The following is a 14,158-nucleotide window of genomic DNA, read 5'->3' on the forward strand; positions in this document are numbered from 1 at the left end:
AATAGGAAAAGTTAATTGGTTTAAATTAATGGACATAGTGTAGCTACAAGAAAAGTTAAGCTTTCACAGATAACATTGGTCTTTTTAGTGTGTCTTACACCTTAAGATACATCACACAAATGTGCCAGTAAAATTTTAAACAATGACATTAATGTCTGGTCTTCTGGGTTGGAAATTATTCTAAGTGGCTGGTCTTGAAAGTTTTAATTTTAAATGGGAGTCAAACACTCTGTGATTTAAGAAATTCATTGCATATTCTCACACCTAACATAGTTCACCTAACGTAAAAGAAAATTTTCTTTGAAAATAAAGCTTTTCGAAGAACCATTCGCAATATTTTTCTGCGACCTCTTAGACATGGGTTCATTTGAGCAGCTGCCAGAGAGCACTAGAAAACAGGTGATACTGTGCGTGGACAGTTACGGTGACGTAGGAAGCCCATACATTCGTACACATATAGCATTAAGAGATCTTACATGACGTCTTAAAATAAATAGGACATCAGAGGATACACCAAGAGCAGAGGAATTTTGTAAACTGTACTAAATGCATAATTCAATTTAAGGGACACATTCATATATTCAGATTCACAATTATTTTGGGATGCCAATTTTCTTGGGTTACAAGTAGTGTATTGACTTAGGTTTCATTCTTAATTATGGCATAATGCCAAATGTGCCAGAAGATGAAAATCTGCACTCAAAATTAACTGAACAGTTGCAACTAGCCAATAGTGAGGAATGTAATACTTCGTTTCCTATCAACTGACTGCATTTGCGGAAAAGATTAATAAAGGCGATATTTACTTTGCAAACCGATGAAAATAACTTCAGTGATGTGCAGGGGGATTAATGCTTCACTGACAAAAACGTGGAAATAAAATCAAATCAGAAAACTGAAATTAATAACTGCCTTCTGTAACTATTTAATTTACTTGATAGCTCCTGTCCACAGAAATACATTTTGCTTTCATTTGACGTGTGAACTGTAAATGAAGAGGAAATAGGACATCAGGAAACAGTAAAATCACTAAACATAAACATGGGTCACTATCCTCTTCCCCATTAAAACCCAGATTGTTCTGTGCATGGGCAAATCTGGCAGTTTGGGTACCCCAGAAAAATTTTTCTGTGTAGCATGACTGTTTCTTGCTACTGCTGCAGCCACACTTGAAGCAGCCATAAGCGGGAGAAGGTACTGCTCACACCCAACTGAACTCCACATGCACACGAACCCACTGGTAACTACTCAAAATGAACTTAATGTTGTAACGTCACACTCATCGGAAGCAGTTTGCTGTTATGGAGTATTCCATAGTCTTCGTCCTGAAGTCTTTGTCACATTTTGCTGTTTATCACTTCTTACCAGTCAAAATCACAAAAATTTAACTGGAGACTAAAACAATAAAAATTCCCACAATTCTAGAAAATTCCCGGGTTTTTCCCGGTTTTATCCCGGATAAAAAAAAAAATCCAGGTTAATCTCGGATTTCCCAGCTGTCCCAAAGCACTGTTATAATACTGTTATAACCAATACTTCTAACTTATCAATGAAAATAATCAAGGTTTGAAAATATAATAATCGATGGATAGAAAAATCTACTCATCAAGCAACAACAGAAGAAAAGACATAAAAGGAGTGAAAATGCACGAGACCTCTGAGCCAAGGCTCTTTCTTCTGGCAAAAGGGTTGAAGGGAAATGAAGAGGGATCATGGAAAAGGACTTGTGAGGATCCCGGGTCAGGGGAGCCTTATTTGGCGGGATGAGAAGGAAAGACCAATTGTCGATGAATGCACCGGATGCAATTTGAAAACCTTAGAAATTAAAGGTGGGAGGTAGGGTAATAAACAAAACTGAGAATACCGAAAAAAAAAAAAAAAAAAAAAAAAAGAAAAATAAATAAACTTTGAACGATTCATCAAGAGTGGAAAGCTAAGTGTATTATAGATAGACGGGAGGAGGAGTGGGGGAAAACAGACAGGTCAGAGGGGGGGGGGGGGGGGGGGGGGGAGAAAAAAAAATTGAAAAGTGAATGGGGACAAAGAAAAGGAATAGTTACTGAAAAGAAAAGCTGAGACCACAGAAATAAACAAAAATTTAGGCCAAGTGGGTGGCAAGAACCAAGCACACATTCTACAGCCAGTTCCCACCTGCTGAGCTTTGAGAAACTAGTAGCAGGAGGGAGAATCCAGATGGTATGTGTAGTGAAACAGACATCAGGGTCAAGACTGTCATGTTGTAGAACATACACTGTAACAGAATATAGTGTGTTTGTGTTTCCAGTACACAACTGTCTATGCCCTTTCATCCAAACAGATAACATGGTGGTAGCTGTAGTAATGCAGAAGGCCGAATACTGTTTACATAACAGTTGGTACACAACACTTTTCATTTCACAGTATAGTTCTGAAAGTTACAGGAGTGCTCGAGTTGGCAGTAGGAAGGTGCACTGGGCAAGTCTTAACCAAGGACTGTCACAAGGTTTGGACCCTTAGAGTTAAGTTCTGAGGTCTTCAAATTGTGTCCAGTGCAGTCATCGACAATCAATCTTTCCTTCTTGTCATGTAAGGTAAGTCTCCTCTGAACCAGAATTCTGTATGACTTTTCTATAACTATTCCCACCTCACCCATCATTTTCCTTTGCCCCTCTTCCTTTCTCTTCAACCCTTCTGCCAAAAAGAGGCTTCTACAGCTCGTGCGTTTCCACAGCTTTTGTGTGTCTTCTCCTGATGCAGCTTGGTGAGCAGACTTTTTATTTGCCCATATTATATTTCAATATTACTGCTACTTTACTGCCTCTCAAGTAGGCAATGTTGACTTCTTGTGGATGTATTAATGGAATTTAAGACAATTATCACTGATTTCCCAACCAACAGGTAAAATGGAAGAAAATCATCCAATACTCGTGTGTGTGTGTGTGTGTGTGTGTGTGTGTGTGTGTGTGTGTGTGTGTGTGTAAAAAAAATTACTGCATGTCAATGGTGCAATAAAAGATATGACAGCAACACGTTTTTACAACAAAGCACTAATTGCAACTAAGATAAATAACAAGACTTAATATGTATGTAAGTCAACAAATGAAACATAGTTTGCCAGCCAAAGCAGATTCTTGACTGACATTCACAGTCACTGTTCTCTATCATCCCTTCTCAATGAATGCCATACAATTACAGTTTGCCTGAAAAGTCACATATTTAGTCACTCAAACTCCGTTCTTAATGCAGAGAACAAGATACTTTCGATCATCTACCACACTTTTTGTTTTGTTTTAATTTTTTTCAGTCATTTAACATTTGACATGCTTAATATTCTCTTTGTGCATTTAATCATTATAATCATAGATTCGTTTGTCACCTTCACTGCAGGATGAAATTTTTATCTGTTGCCTATGTATAACTACACTTGTAACATAAGTCACTGCCTATGCTATTATAACATTAGTCCAGTTAAAACAAAGTGTAAAGCTCCTACCTGCTGTTGGGGCTGCTGCTCTGTGTGATGAGGCACTAATGCCATTGTGTCTGTCGCCGCTCCAATACCCGATTGGCCATTGACACAAGTCTGCTGGGCAACACTTTCCTGTGAGTTCTTTCCGTTCTCACAAGCCTGCTGCCAAAATCAAATCAAAACAAATGAATAATTTACAATGAATGTGTAGGTAGGAAAGATCAGTAGAAAAATATAAAACTAAAAGGAACCACAGCAAATTACAAAAATGCTTCATTAGGCATACATATAGACTACAGCTGTTACATGAGAAAAATCTCTCCCCTGTAGGAAAGACTGTAGCCTCATAAGCCCTCAAGAACATTATACCTGATAAATTCAATGAGTCAAAATCCAGAATAGTAGTGCAGAATTAATTTTACACGTAATTATGCGCGTGCGCCGCGCCCACACACGCGCGCGTGCGCTCGCTCGCACACACACACGCACACACACACGCACACACACACGCACACACACACGCACACACACACGCACACACACAATTTAATTACCTTACATGATCTTGATGATGATGATAATTTGGTAAAGGCAATTTCCAAATCTCGTTTCCAACAAAAAGTAGATCCTTTCCTTGTAAATTTGCTCATACCGTGTTAAACAAAATTTATTTGTATCCAGCTAAACACTTCAACTGGTATTTTCTTTCCAGAATGAATCTCGTGCTCCGTCATGGAGTGATGTTATGAAACTCCCTTACAGATTAAAAATGTACACCGGACAAGGATTTGAACCCGGAACCTTGACATTTGTGGACACTGCTCTTATCTGTCTGTATAATTCAGCTGCTATGAGCACTGCCAGAGAAAGGCAAGGTTTTGAGTTTGAATTCTGGTCTGGCACACAGCTTTAATATGACACGAAATTTCACACTTCACTGCTGAGTGAAATATTAATTCTGGAAACAAACCCCTAGGCTGTCACCAAGTTGACTCTTCGTAATACACTTTGGTCCAGGAGTGATAGTCCAGTACAATACGTGAAGTGAGGAAAGTAAAAGAGAGAGCTCCTGACAGGACTAAAGCTGTGAAGGTAACTGCTTCAGTACGCTTCACAACATACCGACTAAAGCTGTGACGGAGGGTTCTTCAGTACAATTCACAACATACGACAATTCACTGCCAATTGAAAGATTCATTCTGGAAGCTGTTGATGTTAGTTTTTACTTCAGTTAGGAATTAGATTACACTTTTTGATATAGTTTATCAAATATATACATTGCGACCATTGACCCACTATTGATATAACCCCACCCAAGCGACAGCAGCACCACCTGGTGAGGAATGACTGCTTGTCACATCAGTGAGCATGCCAGCCGTGTAAAGAATGGAGAAGGCACGCAATCTATCTGAGTTCGACCAAGAGCACGTTGTGATGGTCCGGAGGCTTGGCATGAGGATTTCAGAAACTGCTCGACTTGTTGGGTGTTCGAGGAGTGCTGTGTCTTCAACATGTGGCAAGCAAGAGACTTTGATGGCCGAGGAATATTGTACACTGGTTGCAGACCATGTACACCCCTTCACGATGATCATGTTTCCTGATGGCAGTGGCATTTTTCAGCAAGATAATGCACCATGTCACAAGACCAGCAATGTGATGGAGTGGTTCGAGAAACACAGTGGCGAGTTCAAATTTACGTGTTGGCGCCCCAACTCACCGAACGTGGTGTCAGAGCTCTTGACCCCTCCACGGAATCTACAGGAATTACGTGACTTCTGCGTGCAGATGTGGCGGCACCTCCCTGACCTACCTAAGCCTCACCACTCGTCAACTCCTCGTCGCTGTTATCGGTGGCAAAAAATCAAAATGTATAATCTAATTATTAAATATATTGTGTACACATTTATTAAATAAATGCACTGCAAAGAGTCATCAAAATAAGGCCATATACATGAACAAGACCTGCAGAAACTGAAAGAATTCAGATAGACTGTGCAACTTAGATAATGCTAAAGCAACTCATTTCTTGAGTACTGTTAGAGTATTTGCGATCGCCGCCTGGCTGGATTACAGGAAGACACCGAAGCGATTCAGAGGCAGACTGCTAGATTTAAATGGTAATCCCTGGAGGGAAGACGATGCTCTTTTTGACAAGTACTATTACGGAAATTTATAGAACCAGCACTTGAGGCTGGCTGCAGATTGATTCTACTGCCACTGACATATTTATTGCATAAGGACCATGAAGAAAATATGACAGAAATTAGGGCTCATATGGAGGCTTATCAACATTCGTTTTCTCCTTGCTCTATTTCTGATTGGAAGAAGAAAGGAAATGATTAGTCGTGGCATGTGGTATCCTTTGCCGTACATCAACAATGACTTCTGGAGTGTGGATGTGGAAGTAGATGTAGATTGACAGAGGTATCAAAATCAGATTTTAAACTGCAAAACATTTCTAGGAGTGAATGTGGACTCTGGCTGTAATTAAGTGATTATTAACTGCAGATTTAAACTGATGAAATTGAAGAAAGGTAGGAAATTAAGGAGATAGGACCTGGATGCATTGAAAGAACCAGAGGGTGTTGATAGTTTCAAATGGAGAACTGGGCAGCAACTAAATGAAATGGGGGAGAAGGATATAGTAGAAGATACATAGATAGTTTGAAAAATGAAATAAATAACAGAGTCAGCAGAGGATCAATGGTTAAAAATACAAATCTCAGGACAAATCCTTGGATAACACACAAGATAAAGAATTTAATCAGTAAAAGGAGCAAATGTAACAATGCAGCAAATGATGATGCCAAATAGGGAATGCAGCTGATTAGAAATGAGGTTGACTGGAAGATAAACTGACAAAGAAGGTATAAAACCGCAAGGCTGTACAAGCATGAGCCACTAGGGAAAGTTATCTGCTGCCTATGGGAAAATTAAGAGAGATATTCGAAGACAAAAGAATCAGATGTAGGAATATAATGACCCCAGATGGCAAGCCAGTAGTTAGGAAAGAAAGAAAAGTTGAAAAGCAGATAGAATACGTCGAAAGGCTGTACAACCAAAATGAACTTAAAGGCAGTATTATACACTGCCAGCGGAAAAAAAAAATCAGAGCACCAAGGAGATGTACAACATAAACGAAAGTTGGTAGGCGTGTTTCTACATCTGAAAAGTGATGTCTATTCAACGTGCCAGTCGCATAAGAGTAGCGCTAATAGCACTACTATCAGGATGCAAATCAGCTTTACTTTAAATACCTTTGAGGACGTGATAAGTTGATGTTAGTCAAGAATGCTTTTAAGACAACAAAGACGCCATTATCAACACCTCACCGAGCTTGAACGAGGGTTAAGAGAACCTGAATGTTCCTCCTGCAATACTGCAGAAAGGCTTGGCAGGAATGTAGACACTGTAGACGATTGCTGGCAGCAGCAGTTATGGGAATGTACAGTTGCAAGAAGACTGGCTCTGGATGGCCACGTCGCACAACCAAGAGTGAAGACCACCATTTCCAGTGTATAGGTGCGGTACATCATACTGCATCTGCATCAGCAATTTGAACTGCAGATGGCACCACATTGTCACAACGAACTGTTACAAATTGGTTACTTCAGGGACAGCTCTGAGCCAGACACACTATAGTGTGCAATCCAGTGACTCCAAACCGCCACCATTTGCAACTTCTGTGGTGTCAAGTGATAATTCACTGGAGGCAACAGGATAACGCTCACCCACATACTGCTGTTGTAACCTACAGAGTGGCCACATGTTGAACTGGCTTGCCTGTTGAGCACATATTGGACATCATCAGACAACAACTCCAGCTTCATCCACAAAAAGCATTAACCATCCCTGTATTGACTCATCAAGTGCAACAGGCATGGAACCCCATCCCACAAACTGACATCCGGCACCTATACAACCCATTGCATGCACATTTACATTCGAAGTCCTGGTGGTTGCACTGGTTATTAATGTACCAGTAATTCACATTTGCAATGGCTTATTTCACACTTACAATAAACTATGATCTTGGAATGTTCATCACTTAAATATGTTACCTAGAAAAATGTGTTTCTGAAATTTCATCACTCTACAGTGATTATTTTTTGGGTGTTTGATTTGTTTTTGTCCTTGTACAAATGGAAGAGGAAGTAAATGATGGCAAGATTACTGCGAGAAGAATTTGACAAAGGCATGAGAGACCTAAGTTGAGACAAGGCCCTTGGAGAAGACAACATTCCCTCGGCATTACTGAGATCCTTGTGAGAACCAGCCATGACATTCCTTCTGGTGTGTAAGATATATGAGACAGGAGAAATGGTCTTGGACTTGAAGACGAATGTAATAATTCAAGTTCCAAAATAAGGTAGGTGCTGACAATTGAGAATATTATCAGACAATTACTTCAATTAATCTAGGAGCACAGGTAACAACTAAGAACTACTGATGACAGAGTACAAACTTGGAAGGGAAAGAATCGGGGAAGGAAGGGAGGGGGGGGGGGGGGGGGGGGGGGGAGGGGTGGAACTACAAGCTGGCCATGTCTGTTACAAAGGAACCATCCAACAATTCACATTAACAATTTTAAGGAAATCACAGAAATACTAAATTTCAATGGTTGGACGATTTCAAACCTGTTACTCTCTAATGCAAATCCAGTGTCAACCAATGTGCTGCATTATTACTTTTTATGTCTTCCCATTTTGTATATATGAACTGTTTGTGAAGTGACTCTGTAAACAATGCACCCCTGCTCTTAATTTAAAATTTATGCATTTACAGGAGTGTACCGACTCCTAAAACATCATAGTTAATTGTTGGACTATTTCATTCATTTGGTATTTTTATACTTCAGATGTTTTGTTATCTCTTGCAGTTTTGTTTTTCGTTGTCTGACTCTCATACGGCACGAACACCATTCTGCTGTGCTCACTGTAAAGATTATTATGTAAATGATAATTAGGGTTTCTTATGTAGTATGAAGTTTACATTTATTCTGCCTTTTTTATTTCCAACAAAAACCATGTCACTTTTGTATTATTTTTAATTTGTATGATACATTACCAGAGGATTGTGGCTGGAACAGAGGCATTAATGGCACATTGTTAGAGGACATTAATGACCGGTTGTTAAATTTCACTGTGTCTTACGCTATGTGTCCCTGAGGCAGTTGGACCAGTCATTTTATTTGTATCTTGCAGGATTTTCATGCAAGCTACACAAAGAATGATTCAGTCATTCGTCTACTAATAACAACATCGCCGTGTGGCATACACCAGTCGGACAAAGACCCTACAAACATTTAAAAGATTTTCATGGTGGCTAATTTTCCCTATACGTCACATTCTCAGCTTCACTCTGAACTTGGTGTGATGCATTAGTTGTGTTACCACGGTGAGCTGTATGTATTGTAGACGACAATACACACAACAACCATCTGCTGACATCTACCTTTCTTTAAAAAATATATATTAAATCATTCAAATTACTGTTTTTTAAATCTATTTAAGGGTAATAATGTGTCAGTGTCACATCGCGTAGTGTCATATCCAAAGAGAGTGGGAGAGCTTATAACAGGACGTAAAGCCAGTAAACCAGTATGCTTGCACACGTCTTCCCTCATATGCTGCTGATCAATAAGATTCTTTTAGTTTATTTTAATCAAGAAGGATTTTCACAATCCCACTTCAAAATGGAAGTATCTAAAACAAGGTTACAACAGTCTTAACAATATGGCATGTACCTAAACAAAGAGTAACATTTAGGTTTTTCAGCTTGGAATAGTGATGTGTATCTAAAAATGTCATCCAGTTACGCAGATTTAGAATTTCTACTGTTTCCTTAAAATGATATAAAGGAAAAAGGTAGGCACTGGTGAATCCTAAACTTTTGCCACATTTTAACTACTACGTACAACTTTTTATGGCTCTGCAGAATTGTGTGTTTTGTTTTTGGAGCTTCGTGACATATCATAGCAGTATGCTGGTCCAGAACTTTACTCCCGAACCTCATCTTCCATTAGATAATTTCAATTTGTTTTAATAAAGCATTTTTATTGCTTAAATTTAGTCCAAAACAATTTTAATAAGAACCATATATTCCCTCTTACACTCATCATTTCTCATTTCTTTTTTCTGTACCTATTCAACATCAGAAAGGTCCCCAGTTATCATCTTATTTGTCTACTATAGAAGATTCATTATTTAATGAGTAACTATTATGTTCAAGTTAAATGATTTTTAATCTCTTTTCAATTTATAATCAGCAAATCATTCTACAAGAATACTAACTCAGATTAATAATAACAATGCATACCAAAACAAAAACAGAACAACATTCTTACTCGAGATGGCTGGATGTACACTTGTGAAAGCGGACTTGGAAATAAATTTGTGAGAACCCAGTATTTTGCCACACTAGAGAGGGCAACAGCTGTTCCCACACGTAAATCAGCTGATGTTCCTGTATTTCTGTGAACAGCAGATGCTGATGCTTGCTCCTGAAATAGAAAAAGTAAAAATGAATTAACATGAATGCTGCAGCACAATATGGTACTCCTGTCTAGAGCCTGTGTAACGGCAGAATGACTCATGCGTGCACAGTAACAGATGGTCTGAAGTGGGTTCAGATGAGCACATAGTTCTAATTTTCATCCACTGGAGTACAGTAGCGGACACAGACATTCAAGAAACAGGTGAAGAGAATGTTTTTGTGAATTGTTTTGTTTAATTCTTGAAGGCTGTTTTGTTTATTTATGCTTGTACAGTTTTGTATATGCTTTTTTTAGCAGTGTGAATGACGCGTGAATGTGGTCTAAAGTAAATACATAGGTCATTGTTCTACTAATGAACGCTGTGTGAGAAAGTTTTAAGACAGTGTGAATGCAGACGACGGGGAATATTGTATTATAATATGTGAAGTAAGTTTATGGTAAAAGGAAAGCTAATTCGAATGCAAATGAAAATGAAAATAGTTAATAACGTAAAGAATAAACAAAATATCAGAATGTTAAATATTTATTTCGAGAAAAAGTACAGTTCAAAAGTGTGTTATTTGTTGATTGGTTAGTGAAGAAAAGTGCGGACTAATGTGAGAGAATAATGTTTTTCTATTGGCCTTAAAGAAAACTGGCCAATCAGAACAGAATATTCTTCGTGTGTCTTTTCTCTTGGAGATAGAGAATGCTTACAGCAGTCTAAGTAGTCGGAGCCCAGCCTTTCAATGGTATGGTCGTGTGTAGTATGAGCTCCGAAGAAAGTTATAGTTTGCTGGTTTTAGTTGCGCTACATGCCTCACAAGTGTTTTAAAGTGAAGGCATATTATTCCCATGGGTTTTTATAAAGTATGGATTTTTTAAGTAATTTTGTGTACAAGAAAAGACAGTAAGTCCTGCGTGGCATATTGAGCAGATCGGTGACCAAAAACTTGAGTGCATTAGACATTGATAAACTTAATAAAGTGGAGAGGATTTTTATTTAAGAGCAATCCATGTTTAGCAGCTGTTCAGATTTCGGGAAATACATTACCATAAACTTGCTAATGTGAGTGAAAGGGTTTGTGCGTGACTCTGTTAGGATTAGCACAGGCTTGGCAGTGAAGGCGTAATTCTTGACTTCAGGATATACCGTAGTTTTGCCAGTATTTCCACCTTTCATTTAAAATGAAGACCTTTTCCCAATTTTTTGAATAGTTATGTTGTATGTAGCCTGGTGCGAGTTGCAGAACAATAGGTTTCTGATCGGCTTTCCTATCGGCGATCTGCTGCAACGAGTTGCAAGTAAAAGGACAAAAAAGGAACCGTGCCGCTGCAATGGTTGCACTAAATAAGAACAATGATACTTGTGGTTAAGTTTACTGAAAACCCAATAATATTTCTGACTTTCCAACATTAAGAGCTTGTTTTATCTTTTTTAAGTAACGCAAGAAAATGAGCTGTTATAATGCAAATAAAAGGGTCAGCAGATCAGGTGCAACTCAACTCACAGAACCACATCAGAATCAGTATGTATTAGAGATAACTGTTGGACAGTGTGAACATATCATTTCAGCAGTAAAGCAAGAAAATGCTTCAAGAAAAAAAGGATGAGAGGATACTAAAACTATCATGATTTGAATTAAAATTAAAATTCCAGAGGGATTGTAATAGAAATTAACAGGAGTCATGTTAGTAATAGTGCCAGGTATAATAATAATAATAATAATAATAATAATAATAATAAAAACAATAATAAATCCCGTGGAGGCCCGGGAAAAGAATAGGCCTCCGATATACTCTGCCAGTCGTAAAAGGCGACGAAAAGAACAAACCATTAATAGGGCTAACCCCCCTTTTAGTGTGATTAGTTGGTTCAGGACAGAATTAATGAAGCCTCTGACAAGCGCTGTCATGGTTGGGGACGACGCTTGAACCCTATGCCCGTCCACAATGGTAACGACACTGCTAGCCACACGGAAAATGATTTAAATCCAAATAGAGGTGTTTTGCAGGATATGCTTCCGGCAACCACCCTAGAAGGAAAACAAAGACAGAGGATGAGATGGTCAGATGAAGCTAACCAACACCTCATGTTCTGTTATTACCAAGCAACAAACTTAGGAACCAACACAACTGGATACAGATCACGAGTATACACAACATTTATTACCAGATACCCAGAATTAAAATTTTTAACAGAACAATGACTAGCTAATCAGATCTGTGTAATAATCAAAAATAACAGGATACTCCAGTCAGAATTAGAAAACATCAAACAACAAGTCCAACAAATACTGGAACAAAATAATGTGCAATAAGAAGAAGAAGAAGAAGAAAATACAGTAATGGACTCAAACATCCCAGAGCAAACAGACCAAGAACAACAGGCATCAATTAAACAATCAGAGGAAAACGAACACTTAAGACAGCCACCAGAACAAGCACAAATAGAACACGAAGTGACACGCATGTTAGATATAGAAGAAAAATTTCAGCTGACATATATAGAATACAAAGACACAAATACAGACATTAGACCATTCTTGCATAGACCACCAAATAACCCACAAGTCGAAACAACAATTACAACTATCAACACAATCATACACAACAAAATAAATGAAATACAACTATGGAAGAGTTACAACTACTGGTTTATATAGGAGCACTCACTACACTAAATATACATACTAGGCAGAGATCAGAACCAACCAACACACAGAAGAAACCCAAAAAACCAGCATGGCAACACAGGCTACAGATCAGAATAGAAAAACTGAGAAAAGACATCAGACAGCTAACACAATTTATAAGAAATGAAATATCAGACAAAAAACAAAAAAGGTTAGGTAAAATCTCACAATAAGAAGCGATAGAGTAATTAGATGAAGCAGAAATTACAAGCATTGACCAAACGACTTAGAAGATACAAAAAAAGTGAAAATACAAGGAAACAAAACCAAACATTCAACACAAACCAAAGGAAATTTTATCACACAATAGATAACACACACATTAAAATAGACAATCCACCAAACATAACAGACATGGAACACTTCTGGAGCAACAAATGGTCAAACCAGTACAACATAACAGACATGCACGGTGGATACAAGCAGAAACAGACACATACAAGATGATATCACAAATGCCTGAAGTGATAATTTTGCAACATGAAGTCACCCGAGCAATTAATTCTATGCACAATTGGAAAGCCCCTGGAAAAGATAAAATAGCAAATTTCTGGCTAAAGAAGTTCACCTCAACACATTCACATCTAACTAAATTATTTAACAGTTACATTGCAGACACATACACATTCCCTGATGCACTTACACATGGAATAACTTATCTGAAACCTAAAGATCAAGCAGACACAACAAACCCAGCAAAATATCGCCCCATAACATGCCTACCAACAATATACAAAATATTAACTTCAGTCATTACACAGAAATTAATGACACATACAACACAGAACAAAATTATAAATGAAGAACATACATTGATTACCAAAAAGCTTTTGATAGTGTACCCCACTCATGGTTACAACAAATATTGGAAATATACAAAGTAGATCCTAAATTGATACAGTTCCTAAACATAGTAATGAAAAATTGGAAAACCACACTTAATATCCAAATAAATTCAAATAATATCACATCACAGCCAATACAGATTAAGTGTGGAATATACCAAGGAGACTCATTAAGTCCTTTCTGGTTCTGCCTTGCTCTGAACCCACTATCCAACATGCTAAACAATACAAATTATGGATACAATATTACTGGAACATACCAACACAAAATCACACATTTGCTATACATGGATGATCTAAAACTACTGGCAACAACAAATCAACAACCCAACCAATTACTAAAGATAACAGAAGTATTCAGCAATGATGTAAATATGGCTTTTGGAACAGACAAATGTAAGAAAAATAGCATAGTCAAAGGAAAACACACTAAACAAGAAGATTACACATTGGATAACCACAGCGACTGCATAGAAGCGATGGAAAAAACAGATGCCTATAAATATCTAGGATACAGACAAAAAATAGGAATAGATAATACAAATATTAAAGAAGAACTAAAAGAAAAATGTAGACAAAGACTAACAAAAATACTGAAAACAGAATTGACAGCAAGAAACAAGACAAAAGCTATAAATACTTATGCTATACCAATATTGACCCGCTGGCTCAGCAGAGAAGATTAATAAAAGTC

The 14,158-nt window shown here is 37.9% G+C and overlaps 1 protein-coding gene across 10 annotated transcripts in view; it reads right to left on the minus strand.

Moving 5' to 3' along the window:
• Positions 1–14,158, minus strand: part of LOC126458183 (zinc finger protein 665-like) — a 200,734-nt gene that overhangs the window by 146,016 nt on the left and 40,560 nt on the right. For 9 of the 10 annotated variants that reach the window (XM_050095053.1, XM_050095051.1, XM_050095052.1 and 6 more), the window contains 2 exons: positions 9,795–9,950; positions 3,473–3,610 (listed from right to left, as the gene is read on the minus strand). In XM_050095053.1, coding sequence (XP_049951010.1) covers positions 3,473–3,610; positions 9,795–9,950 — 294 coding nt within the window. Of the gene's footprint in view, positions 1–3,472; positions 3,611–9,766; positions 9,951–14,158 lie in introns of those variants that run through there. The other variant, XM_050095060.1, reaches the window with a different exon arrangement.

This window comes from Schistocerca serialis, chromosome 2 (genome assembly GCF_023864345.2).
Source record: "Schistocerca serialis cubense isolate TAMUIC-IGC-003099 chromosome 2, iqSchSeri2.2, whole genome shotgun sequence".
NCBI lineage: Eukaryota > Metazoa > Arthropoda > Insecta > Orthoptera > Acrididae > Schistocerca > Schistocerca serialis.